General features: G+C 39.7%; 1 protein-coding gene across 3 annotated transcripts in view; it reads left to right on the forward strand.

The window, feature by feature from the left end:
- The window catches only part of MAP2K5 (mitogen-activated protein kinase kinase 5), a 125,872-nt gene that overhangs the window by 100,679 nt on the left and 8,987 nt on the right, over positions 1-16,206 (forward strand). For all 3 annotated transcript variants that reach the window (XM_027465711.3, XM_027465713.3, XM_027465712.3), the window contains 2 exons: positions 3,361-3,422; positions 5,961-6,006. In XM_027465711.3, the coding sequence (XP_027321512.1) occupies positions 3,361-3,422; positions 5,961-6,006 (108 nt within the window). The remainder of the gene's footprint in view (positions 1-3,360; positions 3,423-5,960; positions 6,007-16,206) is intronic.

Consider the following 16,206-nt stretch of genomic DNA (forward strand, 5'->3'; position numbering starts at 1 on the left):
GGTTTTGAGGCTGATCACAGAGAAATCACAGAGGTTGATCCTGTCTTCTGCTGAAGCAGATCCCAGTTGCAGAAATGTTGCTCGGGGGCTTGGGACAATAGCCAGCCTTGGGAATAAGCAGCCAGGGGATGTAAGAGGCAAGGGGTACGTTGCCCCTTGCAACCATTTGTGACTCTACTGCCATTTTAGCAGCATCCAGAATATATTGTTCTTCAAGATATTGGTTAAATATGTTGTCTTTAATGAAAATGAAATGTTCCCATCCCTTTGAGAGTCAGCCAGAGTCATAGTCTGAGGAACATCATGATAAAATACAGGCTGTACTTATTTTGTGTAGTTTGGGAAATTTTTGCTTATACCTGATGCAACAGCATCGTAATTGCTCGAGTTCCAGAGGCAGCAATAGGAACACGTCTTTCACTGGAATAGCCCAAAGTACAAAATACTCTCATCTTTCTACTACTCAAATGTTCTTGAATAGAACAATGGCAGGAACAAAAGTATTTCATTCACTGTTTTCCCCAGGTAGCTATCGTAACTGAAGGGATGTTTTCTGTTTCTGAAGTTGTTTTAAAAAGGGAACTTTTCAGCATTTACCTTTGTAAGTAGTTGAGATCTCATGCTTTCCTGGTTCACCTAAAACCAAAATCTGCAGCCTCCTCCCCTGACTTACCTAATGCTGTAAAGTAAGAATTGGCTCATATTTACTGGAGTGGAATTATTTATTTCCACTGATCTGTTTGCCCTCAAACACACTTCCTAGCGAGTATTTTCTTGAGATCGATGTATCATCCCAAAAGACTTGCAATTCATCAAGTGAACAACCAACAAATGTGTGGGACGTGCAGTCTGAAATCCTTGGGAAGGCTGCATGAAGGCATCTTGTTTTCATACTGCTGAGATCCAGGTTTATCTCCCTGCCTCCACAATCTCTTCCTGAGCTCCTGAAGGAAGGCCAGCAAAGACCTGGCCATGCCTGCCAGGCCTGGGCTGAAGAAGCTAGGCCCAGATGAGGTTAAAATGCTTGAGTTTTGACAGAAAGCTGTGCCAAAATGTAGTGTTTGGGGGTGGGTGAGACTTTCCTGCATGCCTGTGCTGGAGCACCTCGTCTTCTGGCCATGCTGTGGTTCAAGAGCCACCAGGTGAAGGCACCCGTGTGGGTCTTCACAGCCTGGTCCCTGCCGCTGGCTTTGCTTGGCGCAGCCCAAGCGAGAGGCTGGTGGCTTCAGAGCAGTTTGTCAGCCTCTCTTCAGCTCTCATAATGAAGCTTCGCTCTATTAGGGGTCCGTCATCTCTTTGCGATTGCAGAAATTATCACCTACCAAATTGGTGCGAAGTGCCGCGTGCCCGTCCTGCTCCCCCAGCGCGCACCATCCGCGCCGGCAGCCCCGCCAGAGGGACGCTCATGAGGAGCTCCTCGCTCCCATTGTGCTGAAACAGCGGGGGAACATCGCCAGGCAGGGCCATTTCCCCACGGAGGGGGCTCCGGTAGCTTCGCCTTACAATTTTCAGTGATCTGTAACATGTGCCCAGCATCTTTCTCATGTTCCTGCCCCAATTCTGTCCCTCTTGGGGATGGCGGTGTTTGGGGACAGGTGCCAGCGAGGGGATGACTTCTGCAGGACAAGAGAAAAGGATGGGGAGAGGCTAAACCTGCTGGGCTCCACGCAGTGGAAGCAAGCCTGACATTTGGCTCTGCGTTCTCTGTATTAATATGAATAATTTTCATGCACGGTCCTTTGAAGTGGAGAAAGTTTAATTGCGCTGTTTATTTCCTTGTGTTCCTTCCGCTCTCCAGTGCAAACCTTCCTATATTGATGTCATTTATAAGTTTGGAAACAATAACCTCTCCCTCACCCGGGCTAAGTTCAAAGAGAATTTGGGCATGGTATATCAAACAGTCCTTGTATTTAATAGAACTCTTTGAAAATTGTAAAGCAATTTTGGCTTCTCCTTTTACTCTTCACTTACTTTTGATTTAATTGTATTTTCCAGCAGTTTCCAATTGTTTGAATTGGAAACAAAGCCTTAATAAGAGTTCTAGTTAATTTTCTGTCTTGTAATTACCGATCTCATTTTTCTGATAATTGGCCACAGCAATTATATGTATATTTACTAATCACATAGGAGGCTCTGCAGTTGTGTCTATCTGCCACCATTGATAATGGCACACACATTGCAGAGGTGCTTTTATCATCTTCTTTTTTCCACTACATCAAAGCTATTTCCTCACATTCTCAATAATGAATACATGCATGCATTTGACACAGTTGTGTGCTAGAGAAATTGTTTGGCTCCCACCAAATGCTGCACGCTCTGAGTTTCTTGCCTGCAGCGCTGGAAGGTTGTATGTAATGATATATTGCTCATCCAAATGGCCAAAGCACTCCAAAGCACAGTGAGATTAAAATAAGTCATTCCTTTGTTAATTTAAATAGGTGCATGTATCATACTTTGCAGGGTACTTTGTGTAGGGATGTCAGGGAGGAAAAAAGCCGCCGAAAGGTATTTTTAATAGCAAATGAGAATAGATGAGAATGGAGTCATTTGCAGCTGCCTGTTTTATGTGGCTCTCTTGTTCCAACTGTAGGTCTAATGAGATGACACTGTTAAAGTACTCTGCAGTGTAATTTCATTACATCCTGAGCTGTTACACTATAAACACAGTGGAGCTCTCTGTCATTCTTGGAAAAACTCCTAAATTCGTAAAGCCCTTCTTTGCAAATGGTGATGTTGTTTGTTCCCCATTTTTGTATTTTTTCCTTGTGCTCTTATTTTTTTTTTTTTTTCTTTCATAAACATTGAATGGTTATTTTCACTAGACTGGTAAATCTTGCATATTTTCCCCCTAAAAATTATTTCATCTTTTAAATCTAGAACAGACTGCGAATTAGGAGAGCCTCTAAAATGAATAAGTGTAAATAAACATGAGTGTAAATAAATAGCAAATGCAGTGAAAGAAACAAAGGTCAACACAAGAATAATTTCACAGCTCTTTGTTAATTACAAGACCATTTGTGTGTTACTTAAATAATCATTAATTTCTCATTTACACTTTCCCTACCTTCCTTTTTACCCTGTGGCTATCATTGTCCTTTTTTCACCTCCCCTCAGTGTCTTTCCACATGTTTTTACCCATTGTGTAATACTCATTAGTTGAAATTCAGTGTTTTATAACACATTCTCGGAAGAATTTGTACCTTTCTCCCTCAAATTCTCTGTGTGAAAAGGAGGCTTTGTTGATTCCTTTTTTTTTTTTTTTCTTTTTGGCTGTTGTTGTTGTCGCTGTTATATTACTCTCCTTCTAAAAAATTGTCTTCTCTGCTTCTGACTCTGCTTCTTGTTTCAATCCAATCCCAGGAATCGCCCGTCCTTCCAGTCGGGGAGTTCTCTGAGCCATTTGTACACTTCATCACTCAATGGTAAGCTCAGTTTGCAAACATGCCATGCCCTCAATGTAAATGATACATGCCATTAACTCTGCAGCTCTGCGAGACCTTATGGCTTTCCTTGCATCCTTTCTGAGAGAAGAGGGACTTGGGGGCCTTGGGCAGATGGGGCAGCAAAGCTAAGCAAACTGTTTAAATTATGTAAACGTTATTTACACAAAGGGTCGTAAAAGTACTTACAAGGGTTTTTCCTGTTTTAATAAACCTGCCCTGGATGTGGGTGCAGTCTTGTGCAATGAGACTCTTAAGAATTCATCTGAGGGTAAAGAGGCCACAAAAACCCAGGTGTATAATATCATTATTTAGGGCTTTTTAAAATATTACTTATAAAATTGCCACGATGTTTAGAAAGGCAAGTAGCCTTGATTAATTCATTGGCTTTTCAGTAAGTAATTTTTACTGAGAATCGTATTTTAAAACACACCATTGGGTATATTTTCTTTCCTTAAACTGAATAGTTCATTGAAGACCATTTAAATTAAAGGAGAATAGGCAAGGAGGAATTTGTAGAATAAAGAATACACTTCTCTAGTGTCAGGAGAATAAAAGTCTTATGGGTAAGCTATCCTAAAGAAACAGAGTGAAGGGAAAATCTTTTTTAACTGTCATTCACTTAAAAAAAAAAAAAAATAATGGGCAGTCATTTATGTATGGCAGAAAAAACAAGCTCGAATTTTGTACATTTAGGATTTGTTTGACAGAGAAGCATCCCTTTTGTGAGCATGCACTTCCAGGATGCTCAGCTGTGCTAAATCAGATGGAGCCATCTCAGTGTGTGCCACTGAGCAGCAGCCGCGTGGACGAGAGGACTACTTCAGGGATGTTTTCTCAGCGAAAACAAGGCACTCGAAACCCTTGGCTCCACGTAGATCTGTAGGTCAGGCTTCACAGCGTTTTCCAATTCTCTGTACTGTGTGCGAGAGCCACTGCAGAAAAAGCCATCTAAAATATTTCTGTTTTGAATATCTAACATAGGAGAGAGTGCCTTCCAGGTCTGACATAGTGTGTAACAATCAATACAGAAACAAAAAGCAGTCTGATGATCAGTTAATTAAAGCAAATAAATAATTCAAGTTTGCATAACGTAGGCCTCCTTTTTCAATAGTTTCAGTTTACAAAGAGCACCTCCATTCGGGGGATTCTGCAGCACAACTGATGTGCATGAAGCTGTACGTTTTTAATCCCTTCAAAAAGTAACGACAGGCTGTTGTTTTTTAAAAAAAAATTTTAAAAAAAAATCTCATTGAGGCTGGGGGAGGGATAACCTGTGTTAAAATTTCCACAGATGTCAAACTGAAGCATAACTGATGGTGGCTAATAGCCTTGTTTTCCCTGGGGACGCAGCTACTTTGGACTGTCAGATTAGAACTGTTACCAACCTACTCGTCAGACAGCTTGCTTTACTTGCTCATGCCTGCATTATTTGAGGTGCGTGTAGTTATTTGTAGGGAAGGTAAATTGTATCATTAATGCAACCTAACTGCATCACGGATTATCTAATATTTTAGATATAGCGTTATGTAGGCTGTAGAGCACACAGCTCTTTTTAGAAGGAGGCGTTACTGTTTGAAAAAGCAAACAAATGCGAAGAAACTCTGAATGCTATTTAAGCAATCAATTTCTAGTAAGTATTCGAGATGTCAAGTGAGCAGCATATCAGACGTTATGACTTTATACCAGATACGCCATAAACACTGGCTGTTTGGATGTAATCCAATTAGTCAGTAGGCAGCTCCTGATGGTCACCTCTGTGCCATGTTATTGTGTTCCTTCATGCAGCTAAGCACAGTCTTCAATAGCTAATTGCACCTGTTGCACAGAAAACTAGGACTATTTGGATGAGAAACATGATCTTATAAACAGCTTAATGCTGTGTAATGAACTATCACCCTGCAGTGTAATGGAAATGAATGTGAAAAAATTAAGGTAGAAACCCCAGGGTATTGTGTGTTTTCCTGAAGCTGTTTAGTGTTAGAGTTAAATTTCCCACCTGTTTCTATAATATGTTATGTCAAGCTATGTAATAATCCCTAGCAAAATGAGAATCAACTTATTATACCTTCTGAGCTGATTGGTTTTCAATGATCTTCATATTTACACATATTCATGGTTACAAGCAGCGTAGACCTATAAATAAAAGGGAAACTGTTGTCTCTACATCTCATTGAGAGGAAGGCATTAGTAGGTATGATGTCTTTCAAAAATGATGAATGAAACCTAGACATTTGTAGGGAACTTCAAAGACACACGTACATACAGAAAATTGAAAATTGGCTAACAGTCAACAAAATAATAGAAGAACACTGACCACGAGGGAGAGAGAGGAGAGGAGAAGTTGATTAACATCTTGGCCACCGTTAGGAGCCCTGTCTTCTGTTGGTATGTGATAAAGTTAAGAAATACATTGAAATTCTAGACACAGTCTGTTAAGAGAGGATGTCTTCACTATTTAAGCAAATGGAATAAATAAACACTTGTTTATATACGAACATTTTGTTTTATGTTACATAGCATGAAAAAGCAACCAAAGGAAAGACCAGCTCCCGAAGATTTAATGGTAAGTAAAACTTCAGAGCCCTCCAGTGTGGTTTTTGTATGAATGCTTTTTATTAATGTATAGGGAAGTGGAATTTTTGCCATTTTTTGTGTTGTGTTTTTTATTCAGCATGTACAAATTTAAATCTGAACTGTTTCTGGCTTGTGCAGCAATTACACACTTAAAGAGAACACCCAAACAAAAGGTGGAATTCTGATTCTGCTCAAGTTAATGGATGTTTTGCTGTTACGTTTGTTGTGGCCAAAGCTTCATTTGTGGTTTGGGGAGTTAATACAGAACTTTCACAGCCCATATCAAGTTTCAATCAAAGCGATTTTGATGCTTAATACACATTTTTTTCAGTTTGTATGTCCAGGGATTACAGCTTAATGTAGGTCACTCCTTGTCATCGTTTGCTAGTCTTAACCTTTCAAAATCTGAAGATTGGAAACGGGGGATGTGGTTAAAATACTGTATTTTTAATGAAATGCAGAAGCTACTGTTTTCACTTATATTCATGTAAAATGAAATCAGTTTGGCTACAGAAGATTGAGTTAGTATGTTGCTTTGGTCTTTCCATAGAAAGGCTCTCAGTGTTGGCATCTGAGCTCAGAGACCACTTCTTTTTCTAGCAAACGTCATTTTTTCAGTAAGGCAATAATGGGGTACCTGCTCTTAAGCTGGTCCCTTGTGGCTGTGCATTTAGTGCAGAGTACTGTTTTTAAGCTAGAAAAATACAGAACCAAACAATTGTTTTAAGTATTTACAATAATTTATATGGGAGATAGGAGTTGTAGTTTCCCCTGATTCACATCAAATACCTTTGTTTTTCAAGTGTTTCATTACTTTTTGTATGTGCTATGTTTCCTGGCACTTCCAGATTTATGTAAAAATATTATAATTTATTTTCTGTGCATTGAATAAGTAGGAATAATTTTAGCAGACTTCAACAAGATATGGAACACGTTTGCGTCATTTCCTTTCTTGCTTTCATGCTACGAACTACAAGTAAAATAAACAATTGTTTTTACTGCAGCGATTCTCTAGTTAAAGGCTAATCTCCACAGATGCCCTGGGGCAGATATCTCACAATCCAGACTAGTCTCAGTGTAGACCCTGGTTAGTAAAGTATTTAACTGTGAATCTCATTTTAAGGATATTAACTTAAATAGATCTGCATTTGAAGTTAGGCACCTGCTTAAATACCTTGGCAAAATGAGGCCTTGAAGTTTATCAGAGCCCCCTCCACTTTGTGGTGGTGTGTGTCTCGTATGAAAGGCTTACTCTGCCTTATTTTGTCTTTTTTATTAACTTTTGATGGTTGGAAAATTCTTGCAGTTAGTCACATCTGAGAAAACTTGGAACAGGTTCTAGAGATGTAGACACATTTACCTTGTGCACTATTATGCTATGGCTGGATAGCTTAGCTATTAAAACAACGGAATAGGGTTTCATAAAACCTGTATCTGTTTGTAAATGCATGTTTCAGTGATGCAATAGGCCTGCCACTTATAAATAAAACATCTGCAGATCGCACATACCCCCATAAGTATATATGTATGTTTGTAAGCAATAACACCACTCCAGGGTGTAGAGTCATAAAAATGAGGCCAAAGGGTGAGTGCCTGCAGTACCAGGGAAGTGCACAGATTTATCTTTACAACTACATGCCCTGGAGTGTGCTAGTCCCCTTTTAAGGAGGTATTTTGTAAAATAATTTTAAAATTATAGCAGCCCAGGAAAAAAAAAAAAAAAGAGAGAGAAGAAAAAAAAAGCCTTCCTACTTTTTAAACAAAATCTTTTGTTTAACACATTTTTTCCCTCACGCTACTTCCTATTCAATTATAAATGAACTTGCAACAGCAAATACTAAAGCATGAAGTAGACTGCTGCTGAAATAGAGAAGTGACCCAGTCCTTGCCTGCAATGTGGCTGACCCTCATAAGCTGGCCTAAATTCCCTCTCCCAGCCGGATGGGCTCAGAGCACCCTGTGCTTTTCTGCAGCAGGCTCTCTGCTAGCTCAGTAGTTGCTCTCCGGTCGGGTCCTTTGCATTCTTGCACTGACCCAGCCTTGTCAAAGAGCACTTAATTTCTGATATTTATATGCATACACACATTTGCATATATATGCAATAAATACATGTACATAAGCATATCAGAACATACATATGTGTACATGCGTTTCCATGCTTAGCTGGAAAACGGGGCCAAAACCTTTAAACATCCTCTGAATTCTGGAATTTGTGACCGCAATAGCCTTTCTAATTCCCCATCTTCTGTTTCTGAAGCCTCTGTTGTAATTCTGACGGCTATCTCTGTGTTGACTAGCAGTAGCAGGTAGAGTGATGCAGATACTATCAGTGAAATCCTGGACCTCTCAAGGTCAGCTTACCGTTGATTTCACTGAGAGCAGGATTTCACATTGTTCGCTGTTTGTTTTGATTTAAAGGAAATGTACTAGCAAGGACGAAAGGTGTAACGTGTAATCATCGTTAGCTTCAGACAAAACAGCGGAGTGCAAGTTTTCTCCCCTATGGACATTAACCGTACTGGAAGTCACTATTTTGTAACCAATTTAGTATAATTAAAGACTGGAAGCAAAATGAAGGGAGCAGAACATCAATCTTTTTCTGCTCTCCTGATAATCAGTGAATTGTTAAATGCATTTTAAGAGCCAACTAACAATACCTGGAGTGCCAGATTGGCAACTCCAGTGAAGTCACAGGGTTACATCAGGGATGGATTTACCCCGTCTATCATGCTAAGAAGCCCTTTTTTTTTCTTTTTTTTTTTTTTTCTTTTTATAAAAGTCACTACACACATTTTGTTAGAAAATAGGGCCAAAGCCAAGGCTGTATGAAATTCCTGTATAAAATCAGGCTTTCTAGTACCATAGGTATTCTTGTGGAAGCGAACACCAGATTTCCGTAACAGCTGACAAAAAATAACTTGCTCTATTTATACCCAGTCTTCCTTACACCTGTCCACAAAAATGATGTAACACCAGTTTCTCTGTGTATACATACTCAGCAATTTAGTTGATTCAAAGTATTTCCAATTAGCATACTTTTTCCACAGGAGTGTTTAAAAAAAAAAAAAAAAAGTAATTTCACCAAGCAATGGGAAAATTGTCCGTTCTGGGGAAGGAATGATCTTTATAATTCACCAGTGGTTATTCTGAACATTGTTCTTACTGTGTCTGCTCTTTTGTCTCCAATTTGCTCCTTCTTAAGACAAGAAAGGCATAGAGTCAATTAAATTGAACCTACTCCTGTTTCAGCACCATGGAAATCTGCACATCTTAGTGTATTCCTCCATCTCTCTTCCCTCCCCTTCCAACAAGAAAAGCAAGATCTCAGCAGTTCTTCTCTGTAAAGATTATTTTTTTCCCATGAACTTCCCGTTTTCATTTAAACCACGGAGCCATCTGGCATTGCAAGCCAGGCTGCTGGGGAAGCACGGACAGGCACGAGTGGGGTGCGTGCAGCTTGCGAGCGCGACGTGGTGGCACGGGGAAGGTTCGAGCTCCTGCTTGTGCCGAGTGTATGGGTAGGCATCCGCACGCTGGTTTGGCTCAGGAAGCTGTAGATCTGACTGTATTTACGGTATTTTTCAGAAGCTTTCCATTCTAAGCTCTATTTAATGGAATCTATGCATAGTAAGTAATCAGGTCAGAGAGAAGCAACATCCCCTGTTTGAGATCAATCGCTGGCTAATACTTTATCTAGGCCACTTTATTATCTCATGCTGATTCCATTCCCATTCTCCTCCTCCTTTGTACATGCACTTCAGCTGTGGTAAAAGTACGTATCGCATACATATTAAAAACATATACCCATTCTATCTGTATGTAAATGTGTGAGACACAGCTGGATATTGCAGGAGTTTGATTTACTAATAGTTATTATCTGTTCTAGCTGTTCAGAGGCAAAGAGAGTTTCAGAAAACAAGCTAGCGCAGAAATTGCCTTTATGATATCACTATCCCGCTTTGGTAATTGTTTAAAATCTCTTCTTTAGCTGGAAGCTTGGCCTTTTATTTTGCAGATTGTATGTGCTTTTCAAAAAAACAGCAGATTTGCTGAAGTCTCCGGTTGAGTTTTTTTGTTAGTACAGCATTGAACTCTACTAAGCTACATATTGCCAAATAAATGAAAGCGATTTACTTAAGGAAATTGTATTTCAAATACCAAAAGTCAAGCATGTAGCATTTATTTCTTTATGCTTTCCCATGGATGCCTCAAAGTACAGTCATTAGGATGCCATTTGGATTTCTTGAGGGACATATTGGGCAGATAGAGGCAATGATTTTGGCCAAGGATCCAGTCAGCTTCTGCACTTGATTCCTTTTGCACAGATCTCATTTTTGTTTAGATCTCCAAATAGGAATTACAACTTCTAGCTTATCTCCTTTTTTTAAAAAAAAAAAAAAACAAACTTTAAATTCGTGATACTTCTCATGTTGGCACGTGATTAATTCAGAATTGTATGATAAATTGTTCATCGTCTGTGTCAAAACCACTGACTTGCTGAAAACGTTTTTTATTGTTTATTATTACTATGTTTGTTTGTTTGTTTTTTAAATGCCTAGTGCGATATTTACATTCCCTATTCCTGTGCATTCAGCAATCCCTCTGTACACTTCAGGAATGACATTTAGGTAGGCACCTTGGTCTTATTAGCTACAGTGGGCATTTTTTCATAGATCATTTGTTATATTTAAATATGTTTTCATAAACATTGCAGACTGTCAAATATGGATTCTGGTTGTTTGTTCCCCTACCTGCAACAAATGAGAAGCATTTAAGTAGCACTATTTTAAGTAGTCATTTTCTAGAGAGTCTGATCAGTAGCAGTTCTTACCAGGTAGAGCTAAATTTTTTTGCAGCTTGTTGTGTTAAACCATAGTTTGTAGCTCGTGGGAAATACTTTATTGCTTTAAACAAACAAGTGGAGGATCAGCGTAATCCTACCTGAATTTCCCTGTAAACCTTCAGAATAAAGCCAATAGCGTACTTCCACTCGTGTTTGTCAATAACAGTGTTTTCCCCCAACAGCTAATTTGGCTTTGCATTACAGCAGTGGCATCACTGACTGAGTAGCTGAGAGCGCTGAACAGGCTGGGTTTTTTTATGACCTTAAATTTTGACAAAAAGCAGAGGGCTGTCTGCACTTTGCTTTTCATAGATGCATCCAGTAAATCTTCTGAAGACAGCTTACAGATAAATGTTTTCTGTCTCGATCTGTCTAGATGTTTATGCATCATTGCTGGATCACATTGAGCCAAGAATTTTCACTCTTTGGCTACTTACAAGCATATTTTTTTTGTCCCCGAGCCAGTGCAGGATCACCTATCAGAGATGATTTGTCCAGCATAAAATTGTCAGTGCTTGAACCTGTGATGGATAGCTTTGTTTGCAAACATTTAGGCTGTCCTCTGTCACAATGATCCCAGTTCATTCACCCCATGACAAGGAGAAATTCTGACAGACAACAAAATACATACCAGATGTAAAGGAAAGGGCTTTTTCCTGACTTCCTAAGGAAAAATAAAATACAGAGCCAGGTATTTCAGCTGTTGTAAACATGATAAATATTAAACTGTGTCCTCAATCGATCACAGACACACAGTGGACAAGGAGTCCTGGATGAAATCCTGGCTACGCTGGAGTCAATGAAGAATTTATATTGACTTCACTGATGCTGGGATTTCACACTAGGATTCGAGGTGTTCCTGTTACTGTGTGTTTGTCATCTTCTTTGGTCAGGATAGTTGAAGATTTGGAGGAAAAAAGTATATTATTTCAGGAGGCTGCATTACTCAACACTCTGCTGAAATAGGGGAAGGTGGGTTATGGATCTTCCCTTCTCTCTCTTTCCTTCGCTCTCTCTCTGCTGTTTCTGTCCTTAGGGATATGATTTGCTCTTCTTTGTCACTTGAGAAATCAGCTATCGAAATGGAGAAATACATTCTATCAGTGTCACTAAATCCAGCAATTACAGAAGACTAAGAATGTGACAAGGTTAACTTGTTAGCATTAGAGTTTTAAGGTGTTATATTCATTCACTGTCTTCTGCAGTCCCATTGCTCATACCACTGCTGATTTTTTATGGAAAATGTGAAAATCTGACTCTTTCTTTCTAACATGCCCTAAAGCTGCACAATATAGTGGCATTTTCCAGTGAAATGTGAAAAGAAATAACTTGAGCTGGCACAAAGAAGTATTGAAAATCTAAGGAAATTGGGCAAAAACAAATTGGCAACAGCTTAGAGTGATACAGCTTAGATGAAAGTTAATATTTTTGGTGTCTTGAGTCTCTTGGGCTTTGCAGTTTAATTTGAGCAAATGTTCCATTTGGCACTTCTAGTTGTTCTGTAGTTCTCCAGACACTTAGGCAAATATTTACATCTCACTCATTTTGGTAGCAGAATTACAAGTCTTTGAATTATGATACATTGAGAAGTTGTGCATTTATGATATTAATATTTCTATGTCAGTTGTCTTCCCTACATATTTATTTTTTTTAAAAGAAAGAAAATGTTAATAGTTCCAAAATAAGAGGCATATCTGTAACTCCTAGAATACTATCCTTCCTTTTTGTTCCAAATTCATCACAGAATTTGTTGTAATGGGCGGCTCTGGAAATCTTTGTGCAGTATTTATTTGTTTAATGAAACTGGAATTTTAAATTGATTCAGACACGCTGGACAGATTGAAATTGCTGACATTTGTATAGTACCAGCAACAGTGGGCCTGCGGTCTGATTAGCACCTCAAGATTCTCCTGCAGTATTAAATAAGAGTAGTAATTGCCTATGAATGAGCAGAGTATAAAGCAGGAGATACAGATATGGCTTCCTATGACCTGTGTGCATTATGCCTCAAATCCCTTAATCAGATTTGTGCCAGTTGATTCTTACATCCACAGAAATTCAGCTGGAGGATCAGGGCCTAAAGTAGTAAAAAATCAATTAATACGACTTTCTAATTTGTGCAGTTGACAAAAACGCATATAAATAGGGAACATTTTTCTACTTAAGAGGGCCGCACTGAAAGATTTTTAATTGGATTTTCATTGTGATTGACAGCACTTGATTATGACAGTAACTTTATTTGGCTGGACTGTTATAGCCCTCTTGTTCGGATTTTTTTCCATCAAAGCTCTTTTTTATCCGCTGAATTCCCAGCGGAGCAGCAGTGGCTGTGAAAGAGCCTTTTAGCACCTTTGTTGCAGCCATCCCTGGTGATGATTGGACCCAGCTGGTAGCAGATAAGAAAATGTCCCTCTCACAAAGAGGTTGCATCTCCCGTCCCCATGGCTTCAATAATTTTAAGAGCCCCAGAAACCTGTTGAGGATTAGAAGTAGCTTTAGATGTGAAATGAGTGTTAAGTATTAGTAATCGGGAGATTAGGGCCCCGGGGACAATGGGAGATAAACAACTGCAATTAAGGCAAATCTGCCAGAGTAAACAAAATTTAGCAGAAACAGATGCCCTAACCATTTTGGGGGATTGATTGGAGGGCACCGAGGAATCGATTTTTGTCTTGTTTACACTTTCAAACCCCTGTGATAAACTGGGAGGCTAAATATTTCATACAGCCTGATTTTAGTTAATTTTTTTCCAGCTCCTCACAGTAGGTCTGCTCTCTTCTAACAGTGACCAGGCCTGAGTTTATTCAGCGTTCACAGGGAGCAGCTAATTGTCTATGAAGGGCCCCTGTGTTTAAATGGGCTTGACAGGAATTTAAATTTTGTTTCAATCAACCTCTGCGCTCACAGCCTGCTCCAGTTTCTAATTTTTAAATTAAACATGATTTTTTGAAGCCGCGGCCTCTCCTCTGGAAGCGGTTGCCCGCGCTCCCGCCGAAGGCAGCTGCCACAGAGCGGGAAGCGCGCGGGTTTATTAAGGCCGTAACGGCAAAGTGCGACGAGCCGAGGCCCTGGAAAAGTTCATTGTCCCATAAACACACATCTGCCCCTTCCAGTTTAATGGGGGATGCTGGGGTGGATGCTCAGCTGGTGTAGGCCGGAACGGCTCCGCCAGTGCCTGCCTGCGCCATGGGGAGCGCGGCCCTGCGGCCTCGGAGCCAAGCTTGGCTCCCAGTGAGGCCTGGGGGAAGTGGTCGAGGTTGCCTTGGTTGTTTGCACACTGACCTTGTGTGGGATTCAAAGGATTTTTATTTTTTTTTTGCCAAACCAACTAGTGGTTATTTATTTTATGGCCTTCTCTGTATTTTTAGTAGGGTTCCATACATTTATTGACACATAGTTTTGTACCTGTTCGTCAGCTCCTGACGCAGCATGATTAGATTGTATGTTTGTGCTTCATCATTTAATACTTGCTCTATTTAGTCTTTTTACTGAAACCTGGCAAACATAGGCGTGTTATTTTGCGCTAGATGGTGCTTAGGCATGTCATGGGATATGATCTTATGGAGTACTTTTAAAAACAACCTGTTAATTTGCAGAAACTTCCCTATGCCAGTGACGTGTGGGATGGTTCATTATTCCTTTATGTTTCCAGTCAAATCATCTTCTGTTTTGTTGTCATTGTTTTGGTTGTTGTTGGTGTGTATATGTACGCTCACGTGTATTCACACAGCATTTTCTACTCCAAAGTTGGAGGATACTTTTCCAATTTTTTCCAACTCAGTCAGTAGAAAACAGTTTCTTTAAACTTGGAGAAAACACATTTTTTTTCTCCCTTCTTTCCCTGTCTGGGAAATTTGTTTGAAGGAAACACTACATCAGTTTTTAGTGTTTGTCTGCTTGGTGTCAACAAGGCTGTCACAGTGAGCCAAGAGCTGAAGTACCCTGCTGAGGATGCATCTGAATTAACATTAGAGTTTAGGTCAGGTGTGCATTTTGGTTTGAATCTACACATCTTTCAGAGCTACTGCACTTCCATTCTCATCACAGATGGGTCTTGAAGCTCATGAATCGAATCAATTTAAAATGAAACCAAAGCAGAATATGTGCTCCAGGCACATACCTCATGTGCTGCAGCTACTAATAGGCGCTGCATCCATAGACCAGACCAGAGCTGGTCAAAAGTAAAACCTCTTCCATCCCTGAAACACTGCACCAACCATTTCACTCTGCAGATCTGCTTCTGTTGTCGACAGCTTGCTAATGTTGACATACTCTATCAGCCTTGGGCCACTCTCTCTATTCCTCTTCTACAGCTCTTCTTAACCTCAGCAACACTTGCAAAAGCATGTTCCAATTATATTTCGGTTGCCTTAGTTTTTTTTAAGAGTCATCATGAAAAATACCTTTGCTGGGAGTTAGCTCGTTTTGTTAGCTAAGCACCAAGAAGCATGCCAAGCACAGTTATTGGTTTAACGGCAAATATCAAAGCAAAACTGCTGTAGAAAGAACGATCTGCAGATGGGTGAATAGATCTGCCTGTGCCACAGCCAAAACCAAAACTCCATTGCACATTTAAGACGAGTATGCACAACAGGAAGAGCGTAGCAAAAATCAGACTCACTCGTGCACACCCTGGGGTTCTGCAGTATGGAGGAATTGAATTACAAAGTCAAGTCTGTACTACAGAAGTCAGAGGAGTTGTACTAGTTGCTGCTAACCTGATCTGAAAGAAAATCACCTCTTGACTCTGAGTCTGGTGATAAGTTGCTGTCCTGAGCAGCCAGCCCAGACACACTGGTCAGGGCTGCTTTTAGGGCCACCAGCACATTATTTGGCTATGGCCAACATCCAGAGCTTCAGAAGAAGGTTATAAAAGGGGTTTTAATCATAATGGAAGATACATATTACTGTTTAAAAGTGGAAATTTGGGTGTGATTTGTGCATAGCTTGTCTTCAGGTTAAGGTTTTCAGGTTTAAGTTAAGCTGTTGTTCCTCTGGATCCACCCATTGTGCTTGGAAATTGTTGTTATATAAAGACAAGTTCTGCAAATTGCAGAAGAATTTTGGTGCATCAACAAAACTACTAAACCTGCTGAAAATCATTTACCATTAATTTTATTTTATAAAAACTAAAAGTGCATTGGAAAAAGTTCATCTACATTCAGAGAAGTAACATGGAAAAAAGTGAAAGGAGTCTTCGTCAGAGGAAAATTTATGTATAGGAAATTGAGCTCCAAGACTTCAGCATAGTGTTATTCATTTATCATTGTTTAGTACATTTTGTATAATCTCCTCACTATCTTAAATATTATCAGAGGGATAAAATCATTAGTGTGCTAATCTAGA

Source organism: Anas platyrhynchos, chromosome 11, assembly GCF_047663525.1.
Source record: "Anas platyrhynchos isolate ZD024472 breed Pekin duck chromosome 11, IASCAAS_PekinDuck_T2T, whole genome shotgun sequence".
Classification (NCBI taxonomy): Eukaryota; Metazoa; Chordata; class Aves; order Anseriformes; family Anatidae; genus Anas; species Anas platyrhynchos.